The sequence below is a fragment of the Oryctolagus cuniculus genome, chromosome 17 (genome assembly GCF_964237555.1).
Source record: "Oryctolagus cuniculus chromosome 17, mOryCun1.1, whole genome shotgun sequence".
In the NCBI taxonomy this organism is placed as follows: domain Eukaryota; kingdom Metazoa; phylum Chordata; class Mammalia; order Lagomorpha; family Leporidae; genus Oryctolagus; species Oryctolagus cuniculus.
The window spans coordinates 66381519-66400362 of NC_091448.1; the positions used below are offsets into that span (position 1 = coordinate 66381519).

The following is an 18844-nucleotide window of genomic DNA, read 5'->3' on the forward strand; positions in this document are numbered from 1 at the left end:
CGGAGCAGCAGCCAGCGGGGTCTCACCTAGGAAGGTTCCGGTGAAGCCCAGGGCGAGGAAGCTGGAGACCACAAACAGGATGCCCACGGCCAGGAGCACGAGGCCCAGGCGCTGGATGCTGGGGTTGTCCAGGCTGTCCAACTTGGGCTGGTTCACCATGGCCAGGGTGAAGCTGCGGGCAGAGACCCGAGCGAGCGGCTGTCTCACACACTTCAACACCTGTGGCTTGCAGGTGGGACCCAGGGCCACCCGCAGAACCCTGCCCTGCCCTGGCTGCCCTGAGGGAGGTGGCAGGAACTGCAGGCCCGGGCCTGCCAGGCTCTGTGATCTTCCAGGAGCAGCCGCAAGGCCCACCTGCGTGTGTGAAATGGCCTGGTTTTCAGGAATGGACAGTCAGCGAGAGCCGTTGAGAGTCAGAGGGAAGGAGGGGAGGAGAGTGGGGAGGGGAGGAAGAGGGGTGAAGGGAGGGGAGGGGGGGAGAGGGAGACAGATTCACTGGCCCTGGGTGCCCCCCGGGCCCCTTTATGACTGACCCACCAGGGCTTCTCCCTTTAGGCAGCCTCCGGGGCAAGGCAGTGGGCTGACCAAAATGGGGGTGACTAGGACAGCACGCCAGTGGGTATGGAGCTGCCCCCAAGCCTGGCTGTCCTGGGGCCAGGAAGTCTGGGTCTCCCAAGCCGCTCCCGCGGGAGGGCGGCCCTGGGTGCCGGGTGAGGGAGGAAGGGCTGTGTGGGGCAGGTTCCTGCGCAAGCCAACCGTCATTTCTCAGGGCGCCCAGAAGACACGCGGAGACCTGCAGCCGCATACTTGCTCTCCCAGGCACCTCCCAGCAAGGACGGCTCAGCACCCACAGTCCACCCTCACCCATCCATCTACTCACCCATCCATCTGTCCTCCAATCCACCCATCCATCCACCTATCCATCCACCCACCATCCATCCATCCACCCATCCACCCACCCACCCATCCATCCATCCACCCATCCATCCATCCATCCGTCCGTCCATCCATCCACCCACCCATGCATCCATCCTCTCCATCCACCCGTCCGTCCATCCACCCTCTCCATCCATCTATCCATCCACCCACCCACCTGTCCACCCACTCATCCATCCACTCATCCATCCACTCATCCGTCCACCCCCGCCCCCAGCCATTCATCAGAAGTGCTTGTTTGCCAGGCAGTGGATTCACCACGCTCACTGGTAAACTCGGACTGTAGTGACACTGTTCTAACGTTGAGCTGGAGCTCCCGCCTACAACTTGACTCTCAGCCCCGGGGGAGTCCAGGCTGCCGGTCCTTCCCCGAGCATCTCCCCAGCACCTGGCACGGGCTGCATTGAGTGCACAGTCGCCAAGTGGAGAGAGAGACCAGCCCTCACCCCCCGCCCCTCCTTCCCTCCTCTCAGCCTACGGGAGGGAGGGAGGGGAGGGGATGGGGGCCTGGGAACAAACAGCCAACAAGGCAGCTGCAAGCAGACGCCTGCAGGTGACCCTCTAGCAACACTCCAGTGTCAGGGTAGACGCGGCCCAGGTCACGCTGCCCACGCCCCCAGCTCTCCACCCACCGCTGCCCTGCATCCCTCCTGCCGCTCAGCTCAGGGTCACCTTGAGGCTGTGGCTTGAGCCGCTGGGATTGGCTCAGGGCCACCAGCTGCCAGGGAGCCAGCGTGCTGTGTGAAGGGGGGGGCCCATGCATGCTCCCACCCCCTGGGCAGCCTGAGAGCAGGCCAGCCTCCACCCCTGCAGGTGCAGCACCAAGGCCATTGAGTTTCGGCACTGTCCCCGTGAGCAGACAGCTGGTGGGGAGGGAGGGGCAAGGCTGAGGTCCCGTGTGGGGGCGGGGCTCGCCTTCCAGCTCCAGTGGGACCACAAAGCAGAGTGTGTGTGTGTGTGTGTGTGTGTGTGTTGGGGGGAGGTGACACTCTTCATGGACTGAGGTGACCCCCAAATGCCCGGCCACCAGGCCCTGCCTGCCCAAGCCAAGCGCAGCGAGGCCAGCCCCAGGCCACTCGCCTGGTGTTCCTGGGGTTCACCAGCGACAGCGCGGCACAGGGCTGTTGGCTCTGGAGGAGGAGTGGGAGGGAGGGCTCAGACAGACCAGGGTCGCTCCCTGCCTCCTTGCCGGGCACACATTGGGCAGCCCTGCACGGGCTCTGGGGCTGTGGACAGCGGCAGAGACGGGAGCAGATAGAAGACTGGGGGCTGAGGGTCGCTGGGACCCTGTGCTCCAGGGACAGGGGATGCAGCCGGGCTGCCGCGGGCTTTAGCGCCCTGCTCTGTGCGGCCCGGTTCCCCCGCACCACCCAGGCAGGCAGCAGAGGAAAGGCCTCCTGTGGGCCCGAATGCGCCGCCCCGATGCAGAGCGTGTCTCCCGGTGCACCGGGCAGGTGCGGGAGAGGCCCAGCGTGGCCGAGTGGCTGCCCTGGAATCAACCAGACACCACCACAGGCTGCGGCGGACCTCCGGCCCCAGCTCCGGCCACCTGGCAGGAGGAACTCCAGTCCCCACCACCAGCACCACGGTGAGGCTGAGCCCACAGCGGGGCTGGCTCGCCACCAGGTACTCACTCCGAGGCCTGGGGGAGCCCTAGCCCAGCCGGCTGTGTACACACTGTGACCAGAACGCTGGGTTTACTGGAATCCACGCCTAATAGAGGACCGTGCTGTTTCTGCTCCCGCATCAGAGCCGGGAAACACAACCCATTCTGCATGGAAACGCACGGCGGGACGAGCGGCTCGGTGGCCGTGAGCCCCGCACTGAGTGAGCTCATGGACCGCGTCTGCACAGGCAGGCGCGGGGCGGGGGACAGGATGCACTCCACTGCCTCGGGCTCTATTTTTAGAACTTGGTTCGGGCTTCTGGTCACCAATGGGGCCTTGAGGTTGTGCATGCTCTACCCGCCCGAGGTCCCTTAGCTCTGGGGTGGACGTAGGGAGAGGCCCTGGAGACCCCAGCCCATACCAGGCCACAGGCAGTGTCCACAGCACTGGTGGCTCACAGAGTCCCTCTGCCCTTCCCCCCCACCAACCCTTTCTCCCCCATTCTGGCTCACCCTTGCTGGTGCCACCCCTCCCCACCTCCCTGGGGCCCCTCCTGCCCCAGGACGTCTGCTGTGGATGCCACCCCGGCACCCAACCTGCCCTCGCTCCATCGGCCCAGGCCTGGCCCACCCCACGGGCCCCTCCTCAGCACAGCCCCCAGGCCTATCCCCAAGCCCCACTGGCAGCTCCAGCTGGCCGGGCATTGGATGCGGCTGTGACAGGGACACAGAGGCTGCAGGGACAGAGCCGCACGTGCGGCCACAGTCCCTGAGGGCCTGGCCAGCTGCCACACAGCCACAGCTCTGAAGACCACAAACTCTGCAGGGACGCGAGCGTGGCGTCGCACAGGGCTGCAGCTGCCAGAGCGGGAGAGGGTGGGGTGCTCACGCCCCACCCCCTGCACCTGCTGCACATCGCACCCCAGCCCTTGATTGGAGACCGCGCCCCTCTCGGCTTGCCCCTGCCTGCACTCCTCCCCACCAGGGCCCACCCAGCCCCTCGGGTAGCTCTGATTGACAGCTACAACCCCAGCCTGGCTGTGGCCTCCAACGGAGCTTGTGTGGGGGCTGGGTAGACCCCGGGGGAATCCTGGGGGCCACGTTTCCAATAAGACTCTGGGCGAGGGAAGGGGCCAGGATGTGAGCCAGCTCATGGCTCCACCGAGGGCCCCCGGATGGCCTCACCAGTCAGCACGGGTTCCCCCCAGGGCACCGAGGGGCCCTGCGAGGCACAGCTCTGCCTGCCCCCACACCCCTTCCCGGTGCAGCTCATCAGGGGGCAGTGGGTCGCGCCTGCTGGGCTCCTTGCTGAGGCCAGCAAGGGAGGGGCGCCCACAGCTGCTCCAGCTGTCCCTCCTGGTTCACACTCGGCAGCCAGAGCAAACAGGTCTGCCCTGATGGCCCGCGGGGGTCTGGGCTACACCTCAGCTCCAGGTGTCCCGGCCCAGGGGGACCCGTCAGTGACCGTTGGCCTTGGCCATACACGGGAAAGACCAACATTTGCGAGGGCTGGCAGGCAAGGGTGGCGGTAACGGTTTTCATTCGGGGACGAGGAAAGTTCTGGAAGCGCATCACTGGGAATGCATGGAATGCCACTGAATTGTGCGCCTCAAAAACGGTAAAGGTTCCATTATGTGTATTCTGCCACACACACGCACGCACACACACACACAGAACCCGCACCTGCAGGCATGGAGTAGACCCCGGGGCATCTATCAGCGGCCTCGCCCCCAGGGCCACATCCCCACCGTCTCCCCAGTAGGCAGGAAGAGGCGTCCTGTGGACAGCTCATGAGGGGGGCAGAGCCGGGGAGGGGTGGGGCAGGTACCTGGGAGCTGGCATCCAGCACCCACCGCTGCTGCCTTCTGGTGGTGGTGGGGGTAACCGAGGGATCCTGTCCCAGGGCTGCCCATGACCCCTTTTCCAGCGTCCTGGGGAGGCTGAGTTTGGAGGATGCCCCAGCAACAGGAAGAAGTGAGGGCCTGTGGCGAGGGTGCCTGGGCCGTGGGGAGGGGGAGCGTGGCTCCCACCCACCCACCAGACACTGAGCACTGTGCAGGCCGGGGCCTGCAGGGTCAGGCAGAGCCCAGGGGACAGGGAGGCCAAAGGCATCTGGGGGCATGGGGCCAGCATGCGTCCCACCCAAGGAGGAGCAGCTGCAACTCCACTCTCAGCGACTGCTCCCCCACCGAGTGTGCGACAAGTCAGCGAAAACAGGTATGGTTTCCCAGTTCCTACAGCGCCTGCGCTATCAGTGTCCCGAGCAAGCGGAACCCTGGTGGTAGTGGTGCTGGCGCGGGAGACCCAGGGCCCAGGAGGGGACCACGCTGGGGTCTGGCAACTCAACCCCACGGGCAGGCACACTCGGAGGGAGGGTCCAGGCTGGCCTGGCTCTGGACAGAACAGGCTCCCAGGCGGGGGGCTGCGCTCTGCCGGATCCTGCCCTGGCCTTTGCCCCGGATGGCAAAGGTAACAGCGGGGCATCTGACACTTCCTGGTGGACTCCAGGGATGTGAGCCTGGGGATCACGGGTGTCGTGCCCCCCGCCGCCCCCGACCCGGGCCCCCGGAGGACCTACCAGTGCGAGCGCAACACGTTCAGCAGCAAGATGGCAGCGCCCAGGGCATAGCAGGCTAGGTAGGGGGACCCAAAGGCCTTGCTCAGCCTGCGAGTTTTCTGTTCCCATCTTGCAACCTAGACGGCCAGAAGAGAGAGCGAGACGTGAGCGGCTTGCCGTGTGGGGCTGGGGGCGGGGTGGCCGTGGTGGGGAGCGGTCTCCATTGGGTTCTCAGGAAGCAGAATGAAGGGAGCAACAGCCACGCCCACCTGCCTCTGGCCACCAGCCCATCCTGGAGTGGGGCCCTGCCTTCATCTGCGGCTGGATGGGCGACACAGGAAAGCCAGGAGCAACCGTTGGCCAAATGCAACCAAGAAGCGAAAAGGGCCTGCAGGACCCCCACAGTGCTCACCACACGGGCAACCTCGGGATGGAAGGGAACCTCCCTCCTCACCTGGGACCCTGCCTGGTGCTGCCTGAGCCACAGAACTCCAAATGCGCCCTCTGCACCCTGCTGTGTGTGGGGTCCCAGCATCGGGGCTGCCAGCGGGGCTGTTCCCACGCCGCCTGGCTGGGCTCCCAGGCTCTTCCTGGCCCAGCACAGGGATGTGTGGATGGAGGCAAAGGCACAGAAGATGCCCAAAGGCAGGTGCACAGCCTGGGAGCAGGGTGGCAGGCCGCCTGCCCGGGCCCTAAAAGCACGTGTGTCCAGCGTCGCTGCAGTCCTGGCCTCAGGGGCCCAGGCACTCGGGCCACCTTCCGCTGCCTTCCCAGGCTCATCAGCAGGGAGCTGGATAGGAAGTGGAGCAGCCGGGACTCAAATCGGTGTTCACACGGGGTGCTGGCTCTGCAGACGGCGGCTTAACCCGCTGTGTGTGCAGCCACCAGCCCCCTTGTTATCTTTCCCAGGGCTCTAACTCTGGGCATGCCTGGGGATTGCATCCTTGGGCTCAGATAGGGGTCGTAGCTGGGAGGCCAGAACATTCTAGTCAAACTCACAGCGTTTGCCAACGTATTTGATCCGACAGCTAAGCATGCAGAGTTTTCACATGAAGACCTGGGATTCCACTGGGAGCCCCAGCAGGCTGCACACCCCACGAGGACAGGGCAGCTCTGCTCTCTTCTGCGAATGAGGCTTCTGGGGTGCAGCCCGAGGTGCCCAGCCCCCCTAGATGTCCACACAGCCCGCAACAGGCACAGCACACCCCTGAGGCTCCAGGACGCAACCCCAGCCTGCTGTGTGCCCACTGCCATGACCAGAGATGACCCTGGTCAGCATCTACAGGGAAAGAGAACTCTGGAGGCCTGGGACTTGCGGCCACACAGAGCCAGGGACGGCTGTGCTTGGCCGCAGGCACAAAGCACAGCGTGTGTACCTGGCTATGCTGGTGACCCGAGACCTGCTTGGATCCCGGTTTGAATCTGCCCAAACCGAGTGACACAGGACCTTCCTGTGCTTGAAATGACAACAATGCCTGCCCAGGGAGTCTGCGTAGATGCAGCAGGACATGCTGCAGCCCTGGCCCAGCGACAGCAGGAGCTCAGTGCCCAGGGACGGTGACAACCCAGGGGCACCTGACAGAACCGGGGGGGGGGGGGGCACGAGCTGCCAGGCATCCTGTAGCTGTCTCATCAGTGCCAGGAGCCCTGAGCCCAGGATCCGAGCCATGGCGGGATGTTTCTCAGAGCCTTCTGTAACTGCAGACTGTCTGGGTTCCCTCACAGACCAGAGGGCCCCTCTGTGTGCCTGCGCACCCAGCCAGCCAGCCACCCACCCATGCACCATCCATCCATCCATCCATCCATCCGCCATCCATTATCTGCCCACTCATCCATTTGCCCATCTATTCGTCCATCTACTCCTCTACCCACCCCATCCACCCATCACCCATCCGTTCATCCGCCCATCCTTCATGTACCCAGATATCATTCACAATCCACCCCCATCTGTCCACACCTGACCCACTCACCTATCCACGTTCACCCTTCTTTGCACCGCCCATTCTTCCATGGATGCGTGCACCCCTCTCTTCATCCATTTACTCGCCCACCCTGCCCCCACCTACCCAGCCCGCCGCCTTCCATCCACCTGTACTGCAGGCCAGGTGTCACACTAGGCAGCAAACTGTTTTGAGAAGAAACAGGAACATAGCGACGCTGCCCTTGGCTCCACGTCATGCGTGTAACTCAATACTGAGAATCGCAGCCCAGGGAGCCTCATGCATTGGAAACAGCACGGGCAGCCCCTTGTCCTGAGACCCACACGAGCAAAGCAAGGGCCACGGAGGAGGCCTGAGAGCTGTCTCCCCCAACCGGTGAGGCCAGAAAAGCAGGGGCTGTCAGAGACCACCCCCCCCTTGCCCTTGAAGCCAGGGCTGCTGGGGTGCTGGGGGAATGGGGGTGGGGCAGGGGCACAGAGGCTGGGTCTCATGGAGCATCTCCCGTGCGCCTGGTGGAGCCCTGGACTGGTTCAGGGCGTCGGCTTCTGGGTCCGTGCTCCTCTACCGGCTCCCCGGTCGGTGGAAGCAGCTGACGATGCTGGCTTCATGTGTGCGAGGCTGGGAGTGGGCTGGAGAACGGCTAGCGCTCCTTGGCTGTGGTGCCGTGTGTTTCATCCCGGCGTGGACGGACGCCTGGGGCTGTGGGGCCTGCTGGCCTGCTGGAGGAAGCACGTTGAGGGCCGCAGTCGCCAGGGCAAGCAGAGCACGGGGGGGGGGGGGGGACAGGAGGGGCTCCTGCGCTCCCCATAGCTTCCTGCAACACCTGAGCGTCCCCTTGCAGCAGGGCCCACCCCCTGCCTGCTCTGCTGTCCTAGCCGATGCCAGGGGCCAGCACCTGCTCCCTCCTCTGGACTCGCTCCCCAGGGCGCTGTGGCCAGGGCCCAGCAGTGCAAGTGACACCTGCTGTGACATCGTGCACGCGGCTGTCCCCCAAAGAGGGCTCAGTGGATGCTGCTCTGAGTCAATGGATGATGAGTGAACAGTGCCAAGGCCTTCTCTGCTCCTCCCTCGTTCCTGCTCCCACCCACCCCACCGGGAGACACAGTGGGACCTGCCCAGAAGCTCCTATCTTCTTGTGGGCGAGGACTCTGGCGGGGCCTGGAGGTCAGCCAGCCAACGACCAGGAGCTGGGAGCATGCAGTGCAGGTTTCTGTGAGGAGGGTGGGTCCTAAGCCCCGCCCCCCAGGGAGAACGCCTGGAAGGGTGACACACCGTCCCCTGGTCCCCGACACATGCTCCGCGTCCTGGCCCCTGCCCCCTGTTTGGACTCCCCGTGCCCGCTCTCCACAGCCACAAAGGACAGAGCAAGGGCTCCGAGCAAAGGCTCTGGGTTCCAACTCTGGCTCCAGCAACCTCCCCCCCAAGTCAATCACATCCTACGATGGTGGGGCCCACGCCAGCATCCGCCAGCAGGGGCCTGGCTGCATGCATGGCGGTGGAGGAACCAGGAAGGAGTGAGCTCCAGGATGCAATGCTCAATAAAAAGCCAGGTGCGGGAGGAGAAAGTGCTCTTACCTGTCATGTCGGAAGAGGAGCAGGGGCGGGGTGCGGTGAACACACAAACCCTTGCCGCTCAAAAAAAAAAAAAAAAAAAAAAAAAAAAAAAAAAAAAAAACTTCACGGATAGAGAGTTCCCCAACTCTTTTTTTTTTTTGCATTTGAAAAAGACCAAGAGAGTGCACCCACACCCACTGGTTCATTCCCCCAAGTGCATGTAACAGCTGGAGCTGGGCCTGGCCAAAGCCCCAGGAACCCTTTAGTTTGTTCATTCATTCATTCATTCTTGGGGACCCAACTACTTGATCCACAGCAGGAAGCCGGAGCCGGGAGCCAGAGACAGGTTCAGACCCCGGGCAATCCAATATGGGACAGCAGCTTCCTCCTGCAGCCTGGGCACCTGCCCCAGTGTTCTCAAAAAGAAACAAGGGGAGGGTGGGCCAACAGGAATCGGGGTGATTCCCTCCAGGTGAGGAGGGAGCAGGGCGGGGGAGGAGGAGACAGATTCGGGCTTTTAGGAACATCTTTCGTTTTGTAATATTGACTATGGGCCCACCGAAATGTTTTGTATACTCAAGAGTGAAAACAAAGGGATTGTTTTTACAAAATAAATAAATAAATGGTACCAATTGCACATCAAGTCGATAAAAAACGTAGGGAGGAATTTTTTTTTCCCCAGCCTAAGGACAAAAAGAGCTCAAGAAATTCCACAGCCACCGGGAGTCATGGCACAGATGGGAATACAGGCACTGGCATTCTGGTCACAGGTGAATCAGTTATGTCAATATAGTCAGGGGCCAAGTTTCCCCAAAGGAGAGGAAAAGATACAAAAGTGAAATAAGAAAGCTAGGCAGGGGGCGGGGTTTGGCCTAGTGGTTTAGACTGTAGCATTCCCTATCACAGGGCCTGAGGTTTAAGTCCTGGCTCCAACTCCAGAGGCGACAGCTCATGGGGTTGGGTGCCTGCCACCCACGAAGGAGACCTGGACTGGATTCACGGCTCCTGGCTTTGGCTCTGCCCTGACCTGGCATTGCAGGCATTTGGGAAGTGAACTGGCAGATGGGTACTTTCTCTCTGCCTCTCAAATAAATTTTAAAAAGATTTTTTTAAGTTAAGCAAAAAGCTTTTGGTATAGAAATACTGTATAAACTCATTATTTATTTCTGTCCCTGAAAAATTCATTTTCCCTAGCTCCACTAGCATTCAAACTGTGGTCTCTCGATATCCTTCTCCCTCCCCGCCACCCACCCCCCCGAAAAAAAAAAAAACAACTATCCAGAGCTCCTTGGTTAGAAAGTCTGGTAGAAACAACACATACCATGTTGGGCCTGGGGCCAGTGTTGTGGGGCAGTGGATTAAGTTGCTGCTTGCCAGGCCACCATCCACATCAGAGTGCCAGTTCGAGTCCCAGCTGCTCTGTTTCGAATCCAGCTCCCCTCTAATGTGCCTGGGAACCGGTGGACGATAGCTCAGGTACCCGAGTGGGAGAACTTGATGGAGTTCCAGACGCGACTTCAGGCCGGCCCACTCTGGCTATTGCAACCATTTGGAGAGTGAACCAGCAGATAGAAGACTCTCTCTCCCTCTCTCCCCCCCTCCCTCCTCCCCTCCCTCCATCTCCCCCTCTCCATGTCTCTCTGCCTTTCAAACAAACAAAAAAAGGCCTTGGGCCTGAGCACAAGAGTGCTCACAGACCAGGTGGAAACGTCAGACACAAGGGAAAATGTGGACAGCCTCCAGCAGGCTAAAAAGGGGAAATAAATACATAAACAGATATGAAATAAATATTAAAAGGGAGGTGCGCTATGGTACAGTGGGTTAAAGCCCCAGCCTGCAACACCAGTGTCCCATATGGGCACCGATTCAAGTCCTCATTGCTCTATTCCCAGTTCAGCTCTCTGCTATGGCCTGGGAAAGCAGTAGAAGATGGCCCAAGTTCTTGGGCCTCTGCACCACATGGGAGACCCAGAAGAAGCTTCTGGCTCCTGGCTCCTGGCTTCAGATTGGCTCAGCTCTGGAAAGCAATTAAATAGAAAACAGATGGATAAACAAGAAAAATCAATAAAACCAAGAGCTGGTTCTTCGAGAAGACAAAGTTGATAAAACTTCTATCCAGAGGGATCAATGATAAAGAGAAAAAAAGTTTTCAACCTCAGGAATGAAAGCGATGCTATCACTCCAGGCTGCAGATGGTCGAAGGATCAGGAAATTTCATAGACAAATGTATGCCAATTTGGTAAATAGCTATTTAAGGAAACAGTAATGCCAATTATGGGGCCGGTGCTGTGGCATAGCAGGTGGAGCTGCTGCCCGCAGTGCCAGTATCTCATGTGGCTGCTCCACTTCCGATCCAGCTCTCTGCTGTGGCCTGGGAAAGCAGTGGAGGATGGCCCAAGTCCTTGGGCTCCTGCACCCACATGGGAGACCTGGAAGAAGCTCCTGGCTCCTGGCTTTGGATTGGCACAGCTCTGCCGTTGCAGCCAAATGGGAGTGAACCAGTGGATGAAAGACCTCTCTCTCTCTCTCCCTCTCTCTCTCTGCCTCTCCTTCTCTCACTCTGTAACTTTGACTTTCAAATAAATCAATAAATCTTTAAAAAAAAAGAAACTAATGTCGATTATATACAAACTCTTTCAAAAATGAAGAGGAAGTATTTTCCAACTCCTTCAACAAGATCAGCATTACCTGATACCAAAGTCAAAGACATGAGGTGGGGCCGGCGCCGCGGCTCACTAGGCTAATCCTCCGCCTAGCGGCACCGGCACACCGGGTTCTAGTCCCGGTCAGGGCGCCGGATTCTGTCCCGGTTGCCCCCCTTCCAGGCCAGCTCTCTGCTGTGGCCAGGGAGTGCAGTGGAGGATGGCCCAGGTGCTTGGGCCCTGCACCCCATGGGAGACCAGGAAAAGCACCTGGCTCCTGGCTCCTGCCATCGGATCAGCGCGGTGCGCCGGCCGCAGCGCGCCGGCCATTGGAGGGTGAACCAAGGGCAAAGGAAGACCTTTCTCTCTGTCTCTCTCTCTCACTGTCCACTCTGCCTGTCAAAAAAAAAAAAAAAAAAAAAAAAAAAAAAAAAACCAAAGACATGAGGTGAATAGAGAACTACAAATGTCCCTTACAAACAGACGTAAAAATTCTAGAGGGAAAAAAAAAATCTTGGCAAATTAGCCCAATGGATTCAGAAAAAAAGGAACATACCACGAAACACCATGATTAAGGAAGGGTTTACCCCAGGAACAAAAGGCGAGTAGAATATTTAAAAAATAAAGTCTGGGGCCAGCGCTGTGGCATAGCAAAGCCACCACTTGCAACACAGGTATCCCAGCTGGGTGCCGGTTAGAGTCCCGGCTGCTCCAATTCCAATTCAGCTTGCTGTTAATGGCCCCGGGCCAGAAGCAGCGGAAGATGGTCCAAGTCCCTGGGCTCCTGCCACCCACGTGGGAGACCCGGCTGAGGCTCGGGGCGCTCTCAACACTCTTGCTCAACGTCCAGCGGGTCCAGGCAGGTCCACCTTTGCTCACAGCCAGCGAGGATGATCCTACGTGGGACATTGGATGGAATATCCCCAGACAGGAAGAGACTTCAAAAAGTTTCTGGAAAATTCACATGATGGAAAAACTCTGTGCGCATTGCAAATATTTTTTTTGGGCACCAAAATAATCTTTTAACTCTATTTCCCACGGACTTTTTGAAGTACCCTCGGGCACGCAAGACCTGTGACATGGAGACTTGGGTAGCCCCGAGGACTCGGTGCTCCTGGGGTGTCCCCTCCCCTCTCGACAATCTACAGGGTGACCCAAAGCCCAGTGGGCTTTCTCGGGCACCAAGTCACAATGGGATCCTAAAACTCACAGGAAAGGTCAAGGACCCAGTACTGGCAAAATGACCTTGAAACGGAAGAATGAAGCTAACACAACCAGGTTTTGAGATGTGTCAACAGAGCTACAGTAGTGGAGACGGCGTAGGACTGGCGGACAGACAGACAACCAGACCAGGGGGACGGGGCAGAGGGTTCAGAAATAAAGGGCAGACGAGCAATCGGACATCACGCACACAGGAGCAAACCTCCACCCGTAACAGACCAAACGCGAAAAAGTGAACTCAGAAGGACACACAGGGGAGACTCTTCATTATCTTGGAGAATGTGACGATTCCTCGGGTACAACGTGAAAAGCGTAATTCATTTAAAAAAAAATGGGTGAACTGAACAGCAATGTTTTAAAAACTGCTTATCTTGCCGGCGCCGCGGCTCACTAGGCTAATCCTCCGCCTAGCAGCACCGGCACACCAGGTTCTAGTCCCGGTTGGGGCGCCAGATTCTGTCCCGGTTGCCCCTCTTCCAGGCCAGCTCTCTGCTGTGGCCAGGGAGTGCAGTGGAGGATGGCCCAGGTGCTTGGGCCCTGCACCCCATGGGAGACCAGGAGAAGCACCTGGCTCCTGGCTCCTGCCATCGGATCAGCGCGGTGCGCCGGCCGTAGCACGCAGGCCGCGGCGGCCATTGGAGGGTGAACCAACGGCAAAGGAAGACCTTTCTTTCTGTCTCTCTCTCTCACTGTCCACTCTGCCTGTCAAAAAAATAAAAAGAAAAAAGAAAAACTGCTTATCTTCAAAAGGCATTACTGGCTTCAGCCTGGCCCAGCTCTGGCCATCGCAGCCACTTGGGGAAGTGAACCAGCAGATGGGAGACCTCTCTCTCTCTCTCTGTCTCTCTCTCTGTAACTCTGTCTTCAAATAAATAAAATAAATCTTAAAAAAAAAAAAAAAAGACTTTCGGGCCGGCGCTGTGGTGCAGCGGGTTAACACCCTGGCATGAAGCGCCAGCATCCCATATGGGTGCCGGTTTGAGTCCCAGCTGCTCCACTTCTGGTCCAGCTCTCTGCTATGCTGTGGCCTAGGAAAGCAGTAGAAGATGGCCAAGTCTTTGGGCCCCTGAACCCATGTGGGAGACCCGGAAGAAGCTCCTGGCTTTGGATCGGCATAGCTTTGGCCATTGTGGCCATCTGGGGAGTGAATCAGTGGATGGAAGACCTCTCTCTCTGTCTACCTCTCTCTGTAACTCTGTCTTTCAAAATAAACAAAATAAATCTTTTAAAAAAAAAGATTTTACTGATGGAATGAAAAGATAAGTTATGGGCTAGCCTCAAGTATGCATTCCGTAAAGCTTGAATCCAAAACACATGAAGAGCTCTCAAAATGTGATAACGAAGAAAGCAACTCAATCTTTTTAACAGGTGGAGGCTTGCGACTAACTTCATAGTCATCGAAAATGGCTGCAGGTTTTCCTGTGCTTGGGAACAAAACCGGAAAGGAAATCCACTCTTGCCATGGCTATGCGACTTTCTTGTTTTACTTTTTTTAAAATTATTTTCATTTTATTCGAAAGGCACAGAGACAGAGAGAGGCCTTTCAGCCTCTGGTTCACTCCCCAGATGTCTACAATAGTCAGGGCAGGACCAGGCTGAAGTCAGGAACTCCATCCGGATCTCCCATGTGGGTGGCAGTGATTTGAGCCATCACTGCCACCTCGCAGGCTGTGCATTAATGAGAAAGAGAGAGAGAGAGAGAGAGAGAGAGAGAGAGAGGGAAGCTCTTTTTTTGTCTGCTGGTTTACTCCCCAAATGCCCCAAATAGCCAGGGCTGGGCTAGGCTGAAGCCAGCACCTGGAACTCCATCTGGGTCTCCCGCATGGGTGGGCGGGGCCCAGACACTTGAGCCATCACCTGCTGCCTCCCAGCGTGCATTAGCAGGTCGCTAGATCAGAAGCGGAGGTGGCTGGGACTTGAACTGGGACTCCAACATGGACGTGGGTGTCCCAATCAGTGGCTTGACCTGCTGTGTCACAACACCTGCCCTTCAAAATATTTTACAGCAAGACAATTTATCTTTTAATTTAATTTTGCTGCAAATTTTTCTGAATTACTCTTGTAAAGGCATCTAGATTCAAAAACAAGCAATAAAACTAACTCTGTTAAACCCTAGGGAGGGGCCGGCACTGTGGCGCAGGGGGTAAAGCTGCCATTTGCAGCGCCGGCAACCTTTATGGACACTGGTTCGAGTCCCGGCTGCTCCACTTCTGATCCAGCTCTCTGCTGTGGCCTGGAAAAGCAGTAGAAGATGGCCCAAGTCCTTGGGCCCCTGCACCCACATGGGAGACCCCAAAGAAGCTCCTGGCTCCTGGCTTCAGATCAGCGCAGCTCCAGCTGTTGCGGCCAACTGGGAGTAAACCAGTGGATGGAAGACCTCTCTCTCTCTCTCTCTGTCTCTCTCTCTGCCTCTCTCTCTGCCTCTGCCACTCTCTCTGTGTAACTCTGACTTTCAAATAAATAAATAAATCTTAAAAAAAAAAAACCCTAGGGAATGCACTAAGAAACTGTTAGAACTAATAACTGAACCTGGCAAGGTTACAAGACACAAGGTTAATATACAAAAATTGATGGTGTAGTGGGTAAAGCCTCTGCCTGCAGCGCTGGCATCCCATATGGGCACTGGTTAGATTCCTAGCTACTCCCAGCTCCCTGCTGATGTGTCTGGGAAAGCAGTGGAGGATGTCCCAAGTCCTTAGGCCTCTGCACCTGCATGGGAGACCCGGAAGAAGCTCTGGGATTCTGGCTTCGGATCGGCCCAGCTCCAGCCGTTGTAGCCATGTGGGGAGTGTGGAAGACAGCACTAATCCAGGGATTCGATGCAGTCAGGGCCAGAATCTCAGCTGGCTCCACTGCCAACACTGAGAGGCTGACCCTGCTGCCTAGTGGATGTGCAGGGGACCCCAAGTAGCTAAAATCATCTCGATAAAGGATAACATTAAGAGAACGCACACTTCCTGATTTCAAACTCGCTACAACACAACAGTAGCCAGCGCAAGTGTGGCGTCAGGAAGAACCCGAAATCCTGATTCACCTGTCAATTCCTTTTTCAGCAGGGCTGCCAAGATGAAGGAAGAATGAGACATAGATGTCGGGACAGCTGGACATCCCCATGCAAAAAGAATCAGGACAGATCCCTACCTCACACCACGTAGAAAAATGAACTCAAGACCTAGAACTACGAAACTATTAGAAGAAAACACAGGTGCAGATGTCCTTGGATTTGGCCATGGTTGCTCAGATACGACACCAACAACAGCACAAGCAACAGAAGAAAGAAGCATATAATAAACTGGATCTCATCACGAAGTTTCATTTCTTGGGTTTCCAAGGATAGTATCATGGAAAACACAAAAAGGACCCACGGCATGGGAGAAAATATTTGTAAATCATTTGCCTGATAAGGGGCTTGTAACTGGAATATATAAATAACTCTTACAGCCCAATAAGACAAGGATAAATTTGCACTCATGGGAATGGCTGCAAACAAACCCTGACCACACCAAAGGGTGGAGAGAAGTGGAGCAGCCAGGACTCTCCTTCGCTGCCAGCGAGGTCGCAGGGGGAGCAGTCACCACCGTCACCGCCAAGTGACATCTGGCCGATTCTCAAGCAGACACACAGACAGCTACCGTGTGGCCCAGCCATCTCGCTCCTGGCTTTCGTCCACGGGAAATGAGAGCAGCCGCCCGTGCAGAGCCAGAAAGTGGCTCTATGCAGCGACCTCAGTCCTGGTAGCAATAACCCACATGTCCAGCAACAGGTGACCCAGAAAACCAACGGTGGGGCCTGCGCACAGTGGCACACTCACCAGCCAACAACCAGGAAACTGACACACACGCATGGCATTGCTTGGTCACTCCCAGCCACCCAGGGTGGAATTGGCTGGGCCAAAAGGTACTCATAGTGTGTGAGTCTGGGACATCAAAACCAGACCAATGTCTGGTGGCAAAATGCAGATTAGGGTGGGCATCCGGGGGGCACAAGGAAGCTTCTGGAGGTGACAGACACATTCACAGCTCTTAAAACAATGTTTTTCATTCAGTTCACTCCCCAAATGCCTGCAACAGGGGGACAGGGCTGGGCCAAAGCCAGGAGCCAGGAAGTCCATCTGCGTCTCCCACCAGGGAGAGCCAAGGGCCACAAGGCTTGGGGCTTTTGGGGCTGGAAAATGACCCCTCATATCTGTTAGAGGGTCTCTGGGCCTCTGCTTAGAAAGATGGTCACATCCCAAATGTAGGGCGGGGTGACCCTGGAAAGGAAGGGAGGGGACCTGCCCACCTGCTCCCTCCACAGCCCAGGCTCCTTGGCTTCCTCTTGCTCTGCTGGCCCCACCCTTGCAGGTCCCCAGTCCCCATCCGCTGTGGAGTGACCTCGCTGCAGTGATGGCAAAGGCCACCTCATCGCGGAGGGCTGAGCCGCAGCCGCTGCACCTGCTCCTCGCGCGGGCCACCGCCAGCAGTGGCCTCTCCTGGTGCTGGCCCCAGGCAGGCTCATCTGCCCATTAGTCAGTACCTTTCGGCCACCTCTTCTGCCCCTGGTGTTTATCTGCTGGGGAGGAAGAGGAGGAGGGAAAGCCCGGGGCCACTCAGCTCCTGAGGCTCCAGGACCAAAGACTTGGCCTGGGCGTGCACTGGCCCTGGAGCGGGTTGGGAAGGGACCACAGCTCCGCCACTTCCCAGCACTGCGGCCGACCATGACTCACTTGCTTCCCGAGCCTGCTGTGCCGGGAGGGGGGCTCCTTCCCAACACCTGGCCCTCCAGGCAGCGTTGGAAGATGGTCCCATGCCTTTGACTTGGCTGGAATCTTGGCCTCGCATGCAACCTGCCCCCTCCTGGGAAGACCCAGACAGGAAGGGCAGGCAGGGGAGCACTCAGGGACCCACGCCCCCAGGAGGGGGATGGCTGGGCTGCCAGGACCTGCATGGTGGCCTCTGGCTCTCTGCAACAGGGTACAAGCCCAGGACCTGAGTCCCGGCCCTGTGCCCACCCCAGCAGGCAAGCAGGGATCCCGCCGGTCGGCACATTCCACAGGTGCTGAGTGGTCCAGACAAGACGCAGGTGGTGGCATGTGCCACTTGGCCACAGCCCCCTCTTAAGCTCATCAGATGTGCATTTCTAAGATTATTTAGGGGCCGGTGCTGTGGCTCACTTGGTTAATCCTCCACCTGCAGCGCCAGCATCCCATATGGGCGCTGCTTCTAGTCCCGGTTGCTCCTCTTCCAGTCCAGCTCTCTGCTGTGGTCCGGGAGTGCAGTGGAGGGCGGCCCAAGTGCTTGGGCCCCTGCCCCGGCATGGGAGACCAGGAGAAGCACCTGGCTCCTGGCTTTGGATCAGCACAGCGCCAGCCTTAGAAGCCATTTGGGGAGTGAACCAACAGAAAGAGGACCTTTCTCTGTGTGTCTCTCTCTCACTGTCTATAAATCTACCTGTCCAAAAAAAAAAAAAAAAAAGATTTATTTAACAACTTCACAGAGTTTATGGGAAATGTGTACTGTGAAAAAAAAAATGCATTGATTTCAAAAAGTTTCTGCACCAAAATAAATGTACATTTTAATTTTTGTTTTCTCACAGACGTTTTGATGTAGCTCTGAGGCTAAGGAGAGGTAACTAACTGCTTTATCAAAAGTCTAACGGGGGTACTGGCACTGTGGTGTAGCGGGTAAAGCTGCTGCCTGCAGTGCCTGCATCACATATGGGTGCCAGTTCGAGTCCTGGCTGCTCCACTTCCAATCCAGCTCTCTGCTATGGCCTGGGAAAGCAGTAGAAGATGGCCCAAGTGCTTGGGCCCCTGCACCTGTGTGGGAGACCCAGAAGAAGGTCCTGGCTCCTGGCTTCGGATCAGTGCAGCTCCGGCTGTTGCAGCCAATTGGGGAGTGAACCAGTGAATGGAAGACCTCTCTCTCTCTCTCTCTCTCTCTCTCTCTCTCTTTGCCTCTCTAACTCCTCTAACAGGATATTCATTTTAAAATGAGGCCTTGCTACCACACTCACTAATCCACAGCACTTTCAGACTTTTTTTTAATTTCAGGTTAAACAAGACCCACCTGCACTAAACTCCTAGGAGTGACTCTCTAGCCCTTAGCCAAATACAGCTCTTGGGTCAATATTGACACGGACTTCAGCCTGGCTGGGGGAGGAGAGCTGAGAGTATTTGGTGAGCAGTGGAGTGGTTGTCTGGATACGCGAGGTCCTCGCTAAGCAGCGGGGGCTCAGCTTTCTGATCAGGTCTTTAAGGGGAGTCCCAGGCTGGACACAGTGGCAAGATAAGTTTATCACTATCGCCATTGATGATGGCACCATCACTCCTCACCACCATCATCATCATGACATCATCACCACCACCACGACCATAACCATCATCACCACCACCACCACCATCATCACC

General features: G+C 57.4%; 1 protein-coding gene across 7 annotated transcripts in view; it reads right to left on the reverse strand.

Moving 5' to 3' along the window:
* The window catches only part of PEMT (phosphatidylethanolamine N-methyltransferase), a 60744-nt gene that overhangs the window by 3810 nt on the left and 38090 nt on the right, over positions 1-18844 (reverse strand). For all 7 annotated transcript variants that reach the window (XM_051830752.2, XM_008251612.4, XM_008251608.4 and 4 more), the window contains 2 exons: positions 5121-5236; positions 27-172 (listed from right to left, as the gene is read on the reverse strand). In XM_051830752.2, coding sequence (XP_051686712.1) covers positions 27-172; positions 5121-5236 — 262 coding nt within the window. The remainder of the gene's footprint in view (positions 1-26; positions 173-5120; positions 5237-18844) is intronic.